Source organism: Heterodontus francisci, chromosome 32, assembly GCF_036365525.1.
Source record: "Heterodontus francisci isolate sHetFra1 chromosome 32, sHetFra1.hap1, whole genome shotgun sequence".
Classification (NCBI taxonomy): Eukaryota; Metazoa; Chordata; class Chondrichthyes; order Heterodontiformes; family Heterodontidae; genus Heterodontus; species Heterodontus francisci.
Window position 1 is genome coordinate 6809178 of NC_090402.1, and position 18033 is coordinate 6827210.

The 18033-nt window shown below is 45.4% G+C and overlaps 1 protein-coding gene across 3 annotated transcripts in view; it reads left to right on the forward strand.

Annotated features, from left to right (window-relative positions):
* The window catches only part of zer1 (zyg-11 related, cell cycle regulator), a 35454-nt gene extending 30469 nt beyond the window's left edge, over positions 1-4985 (forward strand). For 2 of the 3 annotated variants that reach the window (XM_068012105.1, XM_068012107.1), the window contains exons 15-16: positions 870-972; positions 2003-4985. In XM_068012105.1, the coding sequence (XP_067868206.1) occupies positions 870-972; positions 2003-2060 (161 nt within the window). In that variant the 3' untranslated portion in view covers positions 2061-4985. Of the gene's footprint in view, positions 1-869; positions 973-2002 lie in introns of those variants that run through there. The other variant, XM_068012108.1, reaches the window with a different exon arrangement.
* The last annotated feature ends 13048 nt before the right edge of the window (positions 4986-18033 follow it).

The window sequence follows — 18033 nt, forward strand, 5'->3', positions numbered from 1 at the left end:
GCCGGTGATTCTCTTGCCGAACAAGAATCTGTCTACCTCCACCTTAAAAACATTCAATGTTCCTGCCTCCACCACCCTCTGAGGCAGAGTTCCAAATTCACACAACCCTCTGAGAGAAAAAAGTTCTTCAGCCTCCTAGACCCTAAGCTCTGGGATTCTCTCCCTAACTCAGCCTGTCTATCTCTCTCTCCTCATTTAAGATGTTCCTTAAAAGCTACCTCTTTGACCAAGATTTTGGTCACCTGTTCTAATATCTCCTGATGGGGCTTCGTGTCAGATTTTTCCTCCTATGAAGCAGTTTGGAATGGTTTAAGAATTAACCACATAGTCTGGACTGGAGCCACTAAGCCAGATCAGGTTGGGGTGGCAGAGTCCCTACCCTGAAAGACATTCATAGAATGACAGAATGATAGCACAGAAGGAGGCCATTCATCCCATCATGCCTGTGCCAGCATTAGTAAACTAGTGGGTTTTCATGGCAATTTCACAACTTGATATGGCAGGGATTTGAACTCACAGCCTCTGGGTAGCCAGCTCAGTACTACACCCACCAACGCTAGAGTACCTTGTGCTTGGCAATGTAGTTTGTGCTCTTGCCAACCCTGACACAGACACGATGGCCAAATGGCCTCCTTCTGTGCCTTAAATTTTCTACCTTTCTATGATACATTATTGTGAAGAAGAGGGAAAAATATTTCACTCTCCTGCAGTCTGACCCCTGGTGTTGAATTTCAAGCACCAGGTTTGCACAAACTTTAGAAATTGCCGTTGGAAGTAAAATGTTGCGTTGTAAAATTCAGCCCTGTTTCAAGTGTTGCATCTGAGCTGAAGCAATTTGTGAACCTGCGTTTAATGTTTTGAATCCTTAGCTGAGAAATACTGCCCACTGCTGATAAAAGAGAATGGAATTGAACTGCTGAAGGGAGTGATCGAGAGCGATGCAGCTCGACCAGAGACCAAAGCAATGGCAAGGTACATAAAGCATTCAAACTCACAATGTGTCTCATTCGGGGAGTGTTAAGCCAGGGGTTTATAGGGCAGCAGGGGGGCGGGCAGGGTTTCAGTCCAATCCTTTTACCTCTGACATCTAGGTTTCAGTCCGGCCCAGATTCACGGGATGAATCTCTCCCTAAGATCCAAACTCAAATCCAAACTCCTTGTGAGGCAAAGCACATAAAACCACCCCCAAACTGACAGTAATAAGAACAGAAAATGCTGGAAATACACAACAGGTCTGGCATCATCTGTGGAGAGAGAAACAGAGTTAACGTTTCAGGTCGAAGACCTTTCATCAGAACTGCCAAAATGACAGTCCCATTTACAGTAGAATCCAGTTGAAGCTGCATCCAGAGGGCTAGAACAGCCTCCCAGTCCTTAGAATTCCCTTCCTCGAATCCCAGGCAACTCAGTCCTGTTTGTGTTGAATATTTCTTACTCACTACCATCTGAATTTCCTGGGCCTGTGGGTTTGGAAAGGGCTGTTCCTATCACTGTTGCCCCATTGGCAGATAAATCCTTAATCAGAACACCCACCAAAATCTGTGAGTATCGGCAGCTCGAGATTTCTGCAGTTTAATGGGGACAAGGATTTAAACTTAAAGTGTGCCCCCTGCCAAGCAAAAGCTCCATCATATGTACATATTCAGGCCTAATAATATAAGACGGGATATCCCTGGACTAGATAACCAGTGAGAGAAATGGAAATGTTGTTCATGCATCGTGGGGGGTGAGTCAGAACAAAAGAACACATTGTGTGTGTGTCTGTGTGTGTGTGTGTGTGTGTTGAGTTGACTTGATTTGACCTGGGACTGTTTAATGCTGACTCTGCTTACAATATGTAGAGGGGAAATAAAACACCTTTTGATGAGCAGAAACATTCCAATGCACTCACCATATATTATTCAGCCTTTTATTAAACCAAAGAATGTCAATGTACGATTGAGACTGTTTACTAATCTGTTTTAAGCTGATCATTATTCTTAAATTTATCCTCATTCAACAGCCAGGTCATCAGTTTCTGCGAGAACTTTAGAGAGGAGCGGATGGACACATCCAGATAAAAGGCTGAGGATGAGCTGTCACCAACCCTCACTACTTCCTGTCATGCGTGGCATCTGTGTAAATACCGAGCAACCTTCTGACCTGCGACACAACAATGCATCAGATGCATCGTAGGAAGGAGCCTCTGTGCGTGACACACTGTATCAGATGACACGCAGGGGAAACATTGGTGTTGCACAAGAAAATGTTAATTCACATCATTTTTATTGAATGAGGCATTAGCGTTTTCTCTCTCTTGCTCTTTTCTCTCTATTCCTCTGACCCATTTGACTTTCTTTATTCTCTGTCATACTTTCCTTCTCTCCATGCTTTCTCAATTTCATTTTCTATTTCTCTCACTTTCCCTCCCTTGCTTTCCATCTCTAGCTGTGGTATTCTCACCATCCCTGTCTTTCTCATTCCATTATTCTGTCTATCTCTCTCTCGCTTTCTCTTTCTGTCGATGACCCTCCTTCCTTCCTTTCTTTCTGTCCCTCTGTAAATTGTGCTTCCATGGTTTGTCTTGAATCATTTTGATTGTGAAATGTCTCGGGCTGTGCCAGTTACTCAAATGTCAACGGTTATAAACTTTTAGGAGAAAAACAAACAGAATAATTAATAAATGATTTGTTGTTGAGGTACCTGTTAGTATACACGCACTGGGGGTGTTGTGGGGGGCTGGTGTCAGTTCTTGATGTGCTGCTGGTGATGCAATAAGAAGCCCAGCATGTGGGCTAGATCTGCAGGGCAGCTGGATGTACAGAATGTGTTCAATTCCTTGTATAGGATTTTTTACACTCGACGTTATTTATAGATCAACATCTCGCTGAAAGCACTCCAGCTGTAAATCGATCTGCAATATTAATTCAATAGATTTGATTACAGAAATAATACATTGGCATGGCCCCAAACGAACTGAGTAATTCCACTGAGAAACTAAGATGCCGCTCAGGCAGACTTAAACTGACTCCTTCGAGTGTGCGGCTGTTGCAGTGTTGTGCAAGTAATTGTCAATGACTTGGTTTAGACCTGTGTTTGACTGAAGCTACATTCTGCTGACACTTAGCTGATTGATCTATTGTCTGGAAATTGTTGTTTTTACCTCTTTGATCTTTTTGTCAGTCCTTAATCACCTGCCCTCCCTTTACCCCACAATTTCTCTAACCCCAAGTCTTTTCACTATCTTCTTGATCCAACTTGATGAGTCAGTGAACCAGTTGTCAAGTTTGACAACATGAGGGTAGGTCCAGCCTCAGTACCAATTGTGTTTCCTTCACTTGCCGGCACAGGTCCCACAGCCATGTTTTCTGTTGCTCTCCAACTCACACCGTGGAGCTGCTGCAGTTGCACTTTACACTTTCTGTGGAGCCACAGCTTCTGGGTTTTACGCCTTTCCAAGGCACTAGAGGTGCACAGTCAGTGCTGCTCCTGCTGGTTCATGTCCATATCAGCAAATACCAGTCTCAAAACAGGTTCAGTTGTACCACTCCTGCGATGCCTATTCACTGGACCGACTGTCTCCTTGTCTAACTGAGTGACCTGGTAGTTTCTTATTTTAAGGCTTGCTCTGTTTTTGCACAGTGTATCCCGAGATTACCTATTCTAAACACACCCGAGAAGGCAATTGTCAACATGGAGCATATGGACTGCTGCAGTCTGATGAGCCTTGTGTAAGTAGACAGGAAACTACTGGTTACACTCTTTTAGAGTAAGGGGGAACCGGTATCCCAGTGGTGGAGGCTGCTGTAGGTCATGGGGGCCATCAGTTGCACTCCCGCTATGGGGTTTTGCCATCAGTGCACCTTACACTAATGGAGAGTCCCCAGCCAATCCCTTTTATATCTGGAGTCTGACTTGCTAGGGTGAGATGGGGAAATCCTATTCAACTTCCCTTTGCCAAAATAACTAATCCAATGGGCCATTTCCAAAGCAGGCTTTGGGCTGACAGGATACACCCTGATAATATGGTCCCAGCTCTCGGTCAAATTGGGGGCCTGGGGGGCTACACGGAGGATCTGACCAGTGCAAACCCCAGCTGTGCTCGAAAAACTGTCCACTACTCCCACCCTGACGGGAATACCCAGGGTGGGGAGGAGTGGGGCTACTTTTGGGCCCAGCAAATAGAATTTTCTACTTTATTGACTATGAAGCGCTTTGGGGACACCCTGAGGTTGTGAAGGCACTATAGAAATACAAGATCGTCCTTTCTTAACAGCCAAGGAAAGGACTGAGAATAAAATGGGTCAGTGTGTCTCCATACTGTAGTCAGTGGGAGTAGGGCTGAACAGCACGTTGCAGATGTAGAACAGCTAATGAGCAGCAGGAGCACAAGAATTGAAGGGGTTGGATGCTATAGTTCGGAGGTGCTGCGTCTCCTCTCCTCCTATCTGGAGGCTCTGACTCTTGCTGGAGGACAGATTCACGGGTATCCTCAGCCCCGTGGTACCCCACCCTATCCAGAGGCTAATCTTCAACCTAGAGTTAGCAGGCTAGTTAGCTTTGCAGAGCTCACTGTCGTCACCCAGTCTACATGCAGAAGCTCTTTAGGGATTATGTGCAGAGACCATGGCTCGATTCCCTCTGCTCTCCCCCTCCCCTCTCCTCGCCTATCCCGGCCCAGACGCACTGAAACTAATTGTGGTACTCCAGCTGAGATCAGCTAACTCAGCACACGCCAGGATAGCTGTACTTGACACTGGCCAATGCTCGAAGCCATAGGGCTATCTGGCAGCTGTAGGAAGAGCTCAAACCGGGACATTTCTGAGCTGCTGAAGGAGATAATTGCAGAAGAATAGGTTTCATTCTAAAAGTATTTTAGAGTATATGTAATGTTTTTATGCGTCTGAACAATAGAGGAAAGGATGTGAGACAGATCGAGGGAGAACTCCGGTCGTGTGCCTCTATGTATATACATCTCATTGTATTAAATGGAGATAGAAACGGAAGGATTGTGTCCTTACATGTTTGAGCGTTGCAGTAAACACACGCTTTTAATTTTGTGTCCTGAAGTAAGGTGTGATTTGCAGCTCTGAATGCTGGACTCCCACGTTCTGCTCTCTCCAACTCAGCAACAGCTGCAAACTGAGGTGATGCCCTCTCCACAGCACCTAAACTTGCTGCAAAAAGGACAAAAGTCAAATTCTTCAACAATAATCAGGACCAAAAAAAAATCAGCCTTAAGATTGAAAGTAAGTTTGCTTTTTTCTAAAAAAAAGATCAAACATTTAACAGGGACTTTTGGAACTACAAAGGGCAGGTCTGAGGCAGAGTAGGGGAAGCTCAGCATCAGAGCTTGTCCCTATCACTAGGAAACAGCTGGACAATCAGCTAACTCAGTACAGAATTGGGACTGAACCCCGCTGCACTTTGCATCCAGCAGCGAAATCCTTCCCTCTATTTTACGTGTGTTTTTCTTAGCACACGGGCGACAGGATGCACTAGCGAGTTTTAAAGAACAGTGTGAATAAGATCTGCTGCAGTTCCTGCAGGTCAGGGAAAGCCTCTTCAGCACCTCGTCCTGGCTCAGCCCATCGGTTAAAAGAACTGATTCTGAGAGGGTGATTGAGGTCCAGGGGGTGATTGTAAGGATCACTGACAAACGATTGTGTGGGTGATAAAACCACAGCAGCTCCCTCTTAATTTTATTTTGTCTGTGGGTTGTCACACTCGTCCCCAGGACAGACACACTGATTCAGAGTTTGACTTCTATTCGCACTCTTCTCCCTATCTTCGTTCATTTTCTACCCCATCGTAATTTCACTCCGCAGGTTATTCTCAGACCCAGTTATGTGATCTCTACTCAAGGCTCCTCCACTCCATCTCAGCCCACCCCAGCTCACTGTCAAACGGAATCTGACCTTCACCCTCTCCCTCTACCCTTCCAGTCTCACCTGATGCTGCTGCCCTCGATTTATGTCTTCTTTTTCTTCTTTGTCCTCCTTGTCTCAGGAGACAATGGGTAAGCGCCTGGAGGTGGTCAGTGGTGTGTGGAGCAGCACCTGGAGTGGCTATAAAGGCCAATTCTAGAGTGACAAACTCTTCCACAGATGCTGCAGAAAAAATTGGTTGTCGGGGCTGTTACACAGTTGGCTCTCCCCTTGCGCCTCTGTCTTTTTTCCTGCCAACTGCTAAGTCTCTTCAACTCGCCACACTTTAGCCCCGCCTTTATGGCTGCCCGCCAGCTCTGACGATCACTGGCAACTGACTCCCACGACTTGTGATCAATGTCACAGGATTTCATGTCGCGTTTGCAGACGTCTTTAAAGTGGAGACATGGAAGGCCGGTAGGTCTGATACCAGTGGCGAGCTCGCTGTACAATGTGTCCTTGGGGATCCTGCCATCTTCCATGCGGCTCACATGGCCAAGCCATCTCAAGCGCTGCTGACTCAGTAGTGTGTATAAGCTGGGGATGTTGGCTGCCTCGAGGACTTCTGTGTTGGAGATGCAGTCCTGCCACCTGATGCCAAGGATTCTCCGGAGGCAGCGAAGATGGAATGAATTGAGACGTCGCTCTTGGCTGACATACGTTGTCCAGGCCTCGCTGCCGTAGAGCAAGGTACTGAGGACACAGGCTTGATACACTCGGACTTTTGTGTTCCATGTCAGTGCGCCATTTTCCCACACTCTCTTAGCCAGTCTGGACATAGCAGTGGAAGCCTTTCCCATGCGCTTGTTGATTTCTGCATCGAGAGACAGGTTACTGGTGATAGTTGAGCCGAGGTAGGTGAACTCTTGAACCACTTCCAGAGCATGGTCGCCAATATTGATGGATGGAGCATTTCTGATGTCCTGTCCCATGATGTTCGTTTACTTGAGGCTGATGGTTAGGCCAAATTCGTTGCAGGCAGCTGCAATCCTGTCGAAGAGTCTCTGCAGACACTCTTCAGTGTGAGATGTTAATGCAGCATCATCAGCAAAGAGGAGTTCCCTGATGAGGACTTTCCGTACTTTGTTCTTCGCTCTTAGGCGGGCAAGGTTGAACAACCTGCCACCTGATCTTGTGTGGAGGAAAATTCCTTCTTCTGAAGACTTGAACGTATGAGAGAGCAGCAGGGAGAAGAAAATCCCAAAAAGTGTGGGTGCGAGAACACAGCCCTGTTTCACGCCACTCAGGATAGGAAAGGGGTCTGATGAGGTGCCGCTATGTTGAATTGTGCCTTTCATATTGTCATGGAATGAGGTGATGATACTTAGTAGCTTTGGTGGACATCCGATCTTTTCTAGTAGTCTGAAGAGACCACGTCTGCTGACGAGGTCAAAGGCTTTGGTGAGATCAATGAAAGCAATGTAGAGGGGCATCTGGTGTTCGCGGCATTTCTCCTGTAGCTGACGAAGGAGAACAGCATGTCAATGGTCGATCTCTGCTCGAAAGCCACACTGTGCCTCAGGTTAGACACGCTCGGCCAGCTTCTGGAGCCTGCTTAAAGCGACTCGAGTGAAGACTTTCCTCACTATGCTGAGCAGGGAGATTCCACGGTTGTTGTTGCAGTCACCACGGTCACCTTTGTTTTTATAGAGGGTGATGATATTGGCATCGCGCATGTCCTGTGGTACTGCTCCCTCGTCCCAGCACAGGCAAAGCAGTTCGTAGAGTGCTGGGCGTATGGCAGGCTTAGCACTCTTGATTATTTCAGGGGTAATGCCGTCCTTCCCAGGGGCTTTTCCGCTGGCTAGAGAATCAATGGCATCACTGAGTTCTGATTTTGTTGGCTGTACGTCCAGCTCATCCATGACTGGCAGAGACTGGGCTGCATTGAGGGCGGTCTCAGTGACAACATTCTCCCTGGAGTACAGTTCTATGTAGTGCTCAACTCAGCGGTCCATTTGCTTACGTTGGTCAGTGATTGTGTCCCCTGATTTAGATTTGAGGGGGGCGATCTTCTTGATGATTGGCCCAAAAGCTCTCTTAATGCCATCATACATTCCTCTGATGTTTCCAGTGTCTGAGGCCAGCTGAATATGACTGCATAGGTGTTGCCAGTAGTCATTTGCGCAGTGCCTGGTTGTTCTTTGTGCAGCACTTCTGGTTGTTTTAAGTGCTACGGATGTTAACTCGCTGGGGGCTTTCTTGTAGTTCAGCAGTGCAATGCGCTTAGCGGCTATGACAGGTTCCAGCTCTTCAAAATGAAATTGAAACCAGTCTGCATTCCGCTTCACACGTTTGCCATAGGTGGTCATGGCTGACTCATAGATGGCCTCTCTGATGTGGGTCCACTTGGTCTCTGCATCCCCTGTGGGAGTGTTTTGAAGGGCCTTTTCAAGTGAATTTAGAAATTTTTGTAACAGCTGTGGATAAGAAATTCTGCTCGTGTTGATGCGCGGGTGTCCCTTCTGCTTGGAGTGATGCAGCTTCTTTGGTTTGAGTCTAACCTTGCTGCACACCAGGGAGTGGTCAGTGTCGCATTCCGCACTGTGGAAGCTGCGTGTGATTTGAACACAGCTTAGGGAGGCTCACCTTATGACGATGAGTTCCAGCTGGTGCCAACGATGTGATCTAGGATGCCTCCAAGAAACCTGGTGATAGGGTTTAGTATGAAAGAACGAGTTGGTGATGCAGAGGTTATGATAGGTACACAACTCAAGCAGCCTCTGTCCATTCTCATTCATCCTTCCAATGCCATAGCGCCCAAGGCAGGAGGGCCATGAGTCATGGTCGGCCCCAACCCTGGCACTAAAGTCCCCCAGCAGGAACAGATGTTCAGTATTGCGGATGCTACTAATGATATTATGATTTATGTAAAAGCTGGGTAAGTGCCTTGTCAGGATTGTACAGACCCATAGTGCAAATAAAGCCTGCTACAGACATACTAAAGGAAAACAGTGCCCCTTAGCCTCAGTCTTCAGAGTCCAGTCTGTCCCTTGAACTGTCTGAACTCAGTGCCCTGTTGAGAGAGGAACTATGACCACAGATGAGCAGAGAGTTGGTATTGGACAGCAAGCCTGCATTTGCTCTTTCACATTACAAAACCTCTGGCTGGGATGGAGAGGAAGACTTGGGACTCAAAAAAGAGGTAACTGTGAATGCTGGAAATTTGAAATGAAACCCTGCCGATCCTGATAGAGAGGAGGTACGTTTTCAAGAACCCTGTTTAATGCACTGGCATTGAAATTCATCTATCACATTACTCATTTGTGTGATAGGCAGAACATCTTTTTGGCTTGTCGGCAGCATCCTGTTAGTGGCGAACACGTGTGTTGCTACTGCATAGTAGCAGCGTGAAACAGCTAGTTTCACCTGTTGCTCAAATCTTTGGGATACATTACCCTTTCAGTGCTAGTGTGATGCTAGTTATATAGGTCGTATGTCCCAAAGACTGATGGATCGTATCAAACAACATGTCCCTTCTGCTGTTTGCAACGGGCAAGGTACAGGCCGTACTCAACAGCCCATGCTTGCAAAACTCAAAACACAGTGTCCAACATTAGATGTGATTCTGCGATTGGACAACATTTGCTAAATAATCCTCAGTGTGCTAAGAATTACGCTGACAACCAATTTAAGATTGTCAGTTGGGCTCGCACTGTGGCGCACTTGCGCATACTGGAACCTACATATATTAATGCACAGGGCCCTGTTCTTTGCAGACAGAAAGAACATGTACACTACCAACATCCTGGGGGTTACCATTGACCAGAAACTGAACTGGAGTAGCCATATAAATACCGTGGCTACAAGAGCAGGTCAGAGGCTCGGAATCCTGCAGCGAGTAACTCACCTCCTGACTCCCCAAAGCCTGTCCACCATCTACAAGGCACAAGTCAGGAGTGTGATGGAATACTCTCCACTTGCCTGGATGGATGCAGCTCCAACAACACTCAAGAAGCTCAACACCATCCAGGACAAAGCAGCTGGCTTGATTGGCACCCCATCCACAAACATTCACTCCCTCCACCACCGATGCACAGTGGCAGCTGAGTGTACCATCTACAAGATGCACGGCAGCAACTCACCAAGGCTCCTTAGACAGCACCTTCCAAACCCACGACCTCTACCACCTAGAAGGACAAGGGCAGCAGTTGCATGGGAAAACCACCACCTGCAAGTTCCCCTCCAAGACACACATCATCCTGACCTGGAACTATATCGCCGTTGCTTCACTGTCACTGGGTCAAAATCCTGGAACTCCCTTCCTAACAGTACTGTGGGTGTACCTACCCCACATGAACTGCAGCGGTTCAAGAAGGCAGCTCACCACCACCTTCTCAAGGGCAATTAGGGATGGGCAATAAATGCTGACACAGCCAGCGATGCCCACATCAGAAGAATGAATAAAAAATAACACATTGCGTCTGTTTCAGCTAAACAAAATAAGTGACAGCCATTCGCTGGTTCATTCCTCAGGGCAATGCCTTGACCAATCCACTTTTCAGCATGGATTCTGAATTAAGATTTCATCATCAATCCAAACTGCAGCTGAATCAATTCAATCCAGTTCAGGTGAATCCAGTCTGGCTTTTCTCAAACACCAAATTGAGGATGAATTCTTCACATTCCCCCAAAGACTCAACTTGTACAAAAGGCTGGAGAACAACATAGAAAGAAACAAAAGGACATCTTATCCTACCACCACAACCACTCGTCAGCAGAGCAAATAAACCCCCACCAGGTGAGTGTGGTCAGAGTAACAGATGTTTTTTACCTGCTACTGTTGATGTTTTATATATGAGAAACAAATGGAACAAAGTTGGGTCAAAGTTGTTGATAGGTGACTGAATTTATTTTGTTCAAATGCCTGGGGCTTAAATCTCTAGAAAATTGGCGCCGGCTTTAGCTCAGTGGTTACTTCGAGACTCCAGCTTCACCAATGAGCCCAGGACCCAGTAAATCCCTGCCCAGTCACCCCCAACCTGGACTCAGTGAATTCCACCCCCCTCCCTGCCCTCCAAGTGACCCAGTGAATCCCCTCCGCCCAACCCAAAACACTATTGCAAGCGAACTGTGAAAATCCCTTGACCATTTATCTCAGATTATTGCCCAGAATATCTGAAGTGCACTGCCTGAAAGGGCAGTAGAAACCGATTCAATAGCGACTTTCAAAAGGTAATTGGATAAATACTTGAAAAGGAAAAATATGCAGGGCTGTGGGGAAAGAGCAGGGGAGTGGGACTAATTGGACAGCTCTTTCAAAGAGCCAGCACAGGCTCGATGGGCCAAATGGCCTCCATCACCTTTCTGTGCTGTACAGTTCCATGATTCTAAGCTCTAGAGTGTTTGATGACATAACCATAGCTAAACTGTCAATTGTCAGTGTCTGAGGCACGTTGAATAAAACACAACTCCTTTACTTTGTCCCCAACCGAATCCCTGTTGCAAGTCTTGCGGCTTCTCACAATGTCACTGAGAGAATGCCTGAAGACCGATGAAACCTTGTCTCTGATGAAAGATCTGGAGGATCGCCTGAGGGCTCAAATTGACAAGTTGGAACACTTGCGACTTTCCATTGCCGAGGTAATGCACATTTTATTTTCACATTAATCATTTAACTTGTAATTGCTACAATCCTATGTTTAGGGATGTATTTCTGTGGGTTGGGAGAGGGTGTTAATTTAACTAAGATAAACATTTTGTCAGTGCTTTTCTCCGAGATTTTGGGCAAAGATGACTGTACCTTGGTTAAAATTTCTCAGCCGTGCCTCAGTGGGTAGCGCTCTTGCCCCTGTGTCAGAAGATAGTGGGCTCAAGTCCCACTACCAAGACATGAGCACATAATCTAGGCTGTCACTCCCAGTGCAGCGCTGAGGGAGTTCCGCACTGTCAGAGGTGCATCTTTCAGATGAGACGTTAAACCAAGGCACCATCTGCCTGTTCAGGTGTTTGTAAAAGATCCCATAAAACTATTTCGAAAAAGAGCAGAGGAGTTCTCCATACTGCCCTAGCCAATATTTATCCCTTAACCAACATTACCAAAAAACAGATGATCTGGTATGGTGGCTGCTGACTCTCTGTACATCTTCAGGAAGAACGTGGACCAGTTCCTGACTGGGACAGAGATTGTATCATATAGAAGGTAAGTGGATTAACGGATAACTAACCTGTGGTCCATATGATTTCCTAGTCAGTTTTTGGCGTGAGAGAGGATTTCCAGAGTTTCCTTTTATTTGTTGGATCAGGATTTTTCTCTCCAAGGAGATTACATGGCTGTGGAGGGGAGGGAGGGGAGGGGAAGATAGGAAGTATCTGGTCATGATGTTCTAGACATGGTGAGTGTCGGGGCAGGCTTGATGGAGAAACTGGTCTTTTCCTGCCCATCATTTTAATATGTTTGAAAGCGCTGTGCTGTGTGTTCCTGGGATCCAGGCCCTGTCGCCCAGCAGCGAGATTGGGTTCGATTTTATCCAGGACGCCAATGATGACCTCAAGCTGTCGATTATGGATCACGGGGACTGGCTGGCAAGAATGAATGAGCGAATGGAGACGCTTCAGATGAGCACGGCTGTGTTTGTGCAGGTGAGTGAGAGTTGTGATCATTTCTAGTCACGGTACAAATTAAAAAATAGATTTCCTTCCCCCTCCCACTGTGATAGCCCCTTTACCACCAATTAACCCAGCACATATCAGGGGAAGCGAACCTACAACTTGCATTTATATAGCATCTTTAACCTTGTAAAATGGCCCAAGGTGCTTTTCAGAAGCATTAATCAAATTTGACACTAAGCTACATCGGGAGATATTAGAACAGATAATCAAAAGCTTAGTCAAAGAGCTAGGTTTTAAAAAGGGTCTGAAGGAGGAGAGAGAGATAGAGATGTTTACAGAGAGAATTCCAGAGCTTAGGACCCAGGCAGCTGCCAATAGTGGAGCAATGGAAATCAAGGAGGTTGTAATTGTAGTAGTGCAGAGATCTTGTTAGGTTGTAGGCCTGGAGGAGTTACAGAGATAGGAAGGGATGAGGTCATGTTGGGATCTGAATGTCTATATCTGTGGCTCGGATACTCAACATTTAAACCCACAGAGGTATTTACACAACACACTGTAAATTACTGTCAGAAATCCAGTGTGAATGGTCAGTTCACTGAAGCACAATTCGCCCCTGCCCTCTCCCCGTCCCCAGATTGTACCAATCTACGGCAGGCTTGACCCGTTGGATTTCCTGTTACTATGTCCCCAGGTTTATAGAACCAACCCACCACCCCAGATATAAAAGTTGTCTATAAAAGTTAGAAATTCCAATCCACAAAGTTCACATCCAGATGTTTAACACGTGTGTGCCAGATTCCAGTTAGTGGAGATTTCAGTGTGTAAATGCGCACCATTTTTAGGCAGCTAGAAACATAGTTCACGTTTGTCAGCCATGGCTCAGTGGGTAGCACTTTTGCCTCTGAGTCAGAAGGTTCTGGGTTTAAGTCCCACCTCAGGACTTGAGCACAAAAATCCAGGCTGACACTCTCAGTGCAGTACTGACAGAGGGCTGCACTGTCAGAGGGATAGTACTGAAGAAATGCTGCCCTGTCGGAGGTGCTGTCTTTTGGATAAGATGTCAAACCGAGGCCCCATCTGCTCTCTCGGGTGAACATAAAAGAACCCATGGCACTATTTCAAAGAGCAGTGGAGTTATCTCCGGTGCCCTGGGGCCAATATTTATCCCTCAGTCAACATCACAAAAACAGATTATCTGGTCATCACATTGCTGTTTGTGGGAGCTTACCTTGTGCAAATTGGTTGCTGCGTTTCCTATATCACAACAGTGACTACACTTCAAAAGTACTTCCTTGGCTGTAAAGCGCTTTGAGACATCTGGTGGTTGTGAAAGGTACTATATAAATGCAAGTCTTTTTATACCTTCAGTATTTAAGTGTAAGCTCTAACAATCAGAATAGCCAGCCTTTGGATTTTAGGTGATAAGGTGTATGTGTAATGTGGGCGTGTATCATGTATGTGGTATGTATATATGGTGTAGGTATAATGTGCATACCTGTTAATATATGTGATGTATTTATAATGTATAAGCGGTGAGTATACAGTGTATAAATATCTTTTTATGACTATCTTCAAAGGTCTTGCAGGAATTGTGTGCCTGGTGTTTTTTTGATATAAGTTGTTGTATTTCAGATGAACACAAAGCCCCGGATTTGGAATAACAAACAATCCAGCAAGCGCTACAGTCGCTGGCCAAAATCTACATACACGGATGACATGCGGTCGGAGTTGGGATGGTCCCCGTTGAGAACCCGGAGAAACAGCGATGCTGCGTCTGAGATGTCGTGCGCCTGGTAACAAACGGCCTAAAAGCCTTGAGCCCCTGACTTCCCGTGATCTGGAAATGGGGAGAAGGGGCGAGATTCAAGGCGTCTTAATGACGCATTCCTGCTCGTGCATCCCAACGTTCAATATTCCGAGTTTCCGAGATTCATTGTTATAAACACCAATTCTCACCAGACCCTATGGTTCCAGGATCCATTCTTATTCTGTGTACAGTATGTGCTAACGAGAAGGGCTCCTCAGTCCTATTACACTGTCACCCATAGTCATTTGATTGATTATAGTATCAGCTATGATTCGGGCCCTACCAAATTTACGGCCATGAAAAAAGCATCACGGACTGTGAAATAGGTCATTTTGCAAACTTTGCATGTTTTAGTGGTTAACACAAGGGCGGCACAGTGGCGCAGTGGTTAGCACTGCAGCCTCACAGCTCCAGGGACCCGGGTTCGATTCTGGGTACTGCCTGTGTGGAGTTTGCAAGTTCTCCCTGTGTCTGCGTGGGTTTTCTCCGGGTGCTCCGGTTTCCTCCCACAGCCAAAAAGACTTGCAGGTTGGTAGGTAAATTGGCTGTTATAAATTGTCACTAGTATAGGTAGGTGGTAGGGAAATACAGGGGCAGGTGGGGATGTTTGGTAGGGATATGGGATATGGGATTAGTGTAGGATTAGTATAAATGGGTGGTTGATGGTCGGCAGAGACTCGGTGGGCCGAAGGGCCTGTTTCAGTGCTGTATCTCTAATCTAATCTAATCTTAACTCGCTGATTGGTTGATGAGGGAGGGCTTCCAGTGCAGTTTTGAGAGAAGCTGTCTCCAGTATTAGCAGACAAATGAGAATGCAAGATTGAGCAAATCAAAAACAGTCACAACCATTACTGCAGCACCTTGAGTGAAAGAATTTGGAAGCCAAATCCTGCATGCTGATGGTGGTATACTGACTTCAGTGAGTAACGAATGTGACCTGTTTATAGTCAGCTTTTTAATATAGTTTTTGAGTATACAATAAATGCCAATTTAAACCAGAAACCTCCCTTATCCTTTTTTTTTTGCTTTAAATCGATCACTTTTTTGGTTGTTGCAACACTGAGAAATTTACAATTTAAATATGTGAAATTCATGATTATTAAAATGAAGTGCGCATGAAATTTGTAAAATTTGACCGTGAATTTGGTAGGGCCCTAGCCATGACTCTTGCCTGAGTCAGAAGGTTCTGGGTTCAAATCCCACTCTCCAGCCTTGAGCACGTAATCCAGGCTGACACTCCCAGTGCCAGTACTGAGGGGGTGCAGCACTGTTGGAGGTGCTGTCTTTTCAGGTGAGATATTAAACTGAGATCCCATCTACCCTGTCATGTGGGTGTAAAAGATCCCATGGCCACTATTTTGAAGAACAGAGGACTTCACCTCACCGTCGTAAGCCAATATGTATTCCTCGACCAACATCACTAAAAAAACATTATTTGATCATTATGACATTGCTGTTCCTGGGAGCTTGCTGTGCGCAAATTGACTGCCACATTGCTGTACACTACAACAATGACTATACTTCAAAGGTACTTCATCAGCTGTAAAGTGCTTTGGGTCAAATTGAGGTTGTGAAAGGCATGATATAAATGTAAGTCTTTCTTTCTTTTTGATTTAACCCAATGACAATGAAAAGTAGCGTTCAGTCACTGTTGCTGTGATTACAGCCCCAGATTTTATTAACCGTTTCCACTGGAGAGAGTGTTGGTAACCAGAGGACACAGATTGCAAATATGACAAAAGAGCCGGGGAAAAGACGTGAATTTTTTTTTAACGCAGTGAGTTATGATGATCTGGAATGCGCTGCCTGAAAGGCGGTGGAAGCAGATTCAATAACTTTCAAAAGGTAGTTGGATAATTACTTGAAAAGGAAAATTTTGCAGGGTCGTGGGGAAAGGGTGTGGGACTAATTGGATAGCTCTTTCAAAGAGCCAGCACAGGCACGATGGGCCGAAGGGCCTCCTTCTGTGTTGCAAGATTCGATGATGACTCCTGAACACACTACTTTTGTCATATAATCTAAATTAATTTCTCATTAATTTTCCATTTGCTGAGTTTTGCCACAATCGCTGCAGGTTTTACCAGGATGACCTCTTGTTTTTTTGAGCTGAAATGGTGTTTTTAGATGGGTGAAAGAAATCCTGTTTGATTTGCCCTGTACTTTGATGTAAAATAGCAATATGCATCTTGCGACAGAAAAAAAGGCATTTTGACCAAAAACAATACTGTGACCAAACATTTAAATGCTGTGCTTTATTATGTAAACCTTTGTATCTCAAATCTGTTTACAGTAATGAGACAATACATGTAGATTGTTCAATTAAAGGTATGTTGTGGATGAGTTTTATACCACGTCTTTGTTGCTATTTAAAAATGCAACTAATATATCCATGTATATAGCGCCCTCACATTCCTTATAGATTCCACTGGACTTCTATCCTAACGCCATGGTGATTTCGATAGAGTCCCACCACAGTTACAGCAGGAATGGAGAACGAGCAATGTTCGGGTGGCAGTCTTTATTCAGGGAACAAATACAAGTGGGGGGAGGGGGATGTGTGGTGGCGGTCAGAAGCTCAACTCAAGGTCAAATAGGGCAGCTGAGTTGTGAACCATCTGGTTCACCCTGAGATAATAGCCAGGGAAGGGGTTATAAAGGTCCCTCACTATGAGCAATTATGCTCTAATTGACCTCTGCACAATGCTATTGACTAGAGTCTTACTTTATGACCTTAAATGGGAGGGCCACATTAATACAGTTGTTCCTCAGCAGCAGAATAATACATCAAGGGTAATGTTCAACTTTGGCAGGCTGCAGTGGATTACTCTTATATACCCAGTCATTTCAATGGTTACATCATTGGTTGTCAGAATAGATCCTAGAGAGTAATAGTACAGGGACTATCAGCAACAAATTATTACTAGCAGACTGGGAGGATGCTACCACTGGGGTCCCAAAGGGATGTGCATTGGGACCTCTTTAGTTTGATATACATTTCTTTCAGAAAATATTTTAGGGTACAGTATGAGACATGATGTATGGTGAGTGTAACGTGCTTGGGAGAAACAGGTGACTTCAGATCTATGGTTCCCAAAGCTCTCCACCACTGGGGTTTTCCTCACCTCATGTTTGGTCAGTTGTCGACTCATTGTTAGAGATTGATCGCTGTGCTTAATCAACAACTTTGTTATCGTATCACTGCACTACCAGGATGGTAGAAGACAAACTCAATGGACTTTGGTCTTTTTTCATCCAAAAATTCCTATGTTCCCAAGACATGTGCAAACACTTCAGCCTTGCACTCGCCACTATGGCTTATGATGAAATGTTCAAGGAGCCTCCTGCTCCCTAGTTGTCTGGTTGTTCCACCATCATTCATGACTGCATATGGTTAGGGAGATTTATACTCAGATTATTTGGTTGTTGGATTACATTGCTCTGTCCATGGTCTGAATCTTTAGGTGTTTAGCATGCAGGTAGACCTCTGTAGCAATTTCACTAGATTCATAACTCATTCTAAGGTATACCTGATGCTATTGCTGGCACACCTTTCTGCATTGAACTAGGGTTAGTTTCATGAATTGATGGCCATCAGGGAGTGAGGGTTGTGTCGGGCAATCAGATCAGATACCGTAGTGGTTTACAATTCTTCTGCCTGAATCTTAAATAAAGAGTGTTAAATTATGAGGACAGGCTGCATAGACTAAACTTCCCTCAAGTATAGAAGATTAAGGGATGATCTACTGTGGTGTTTAAGGATTTGATTGG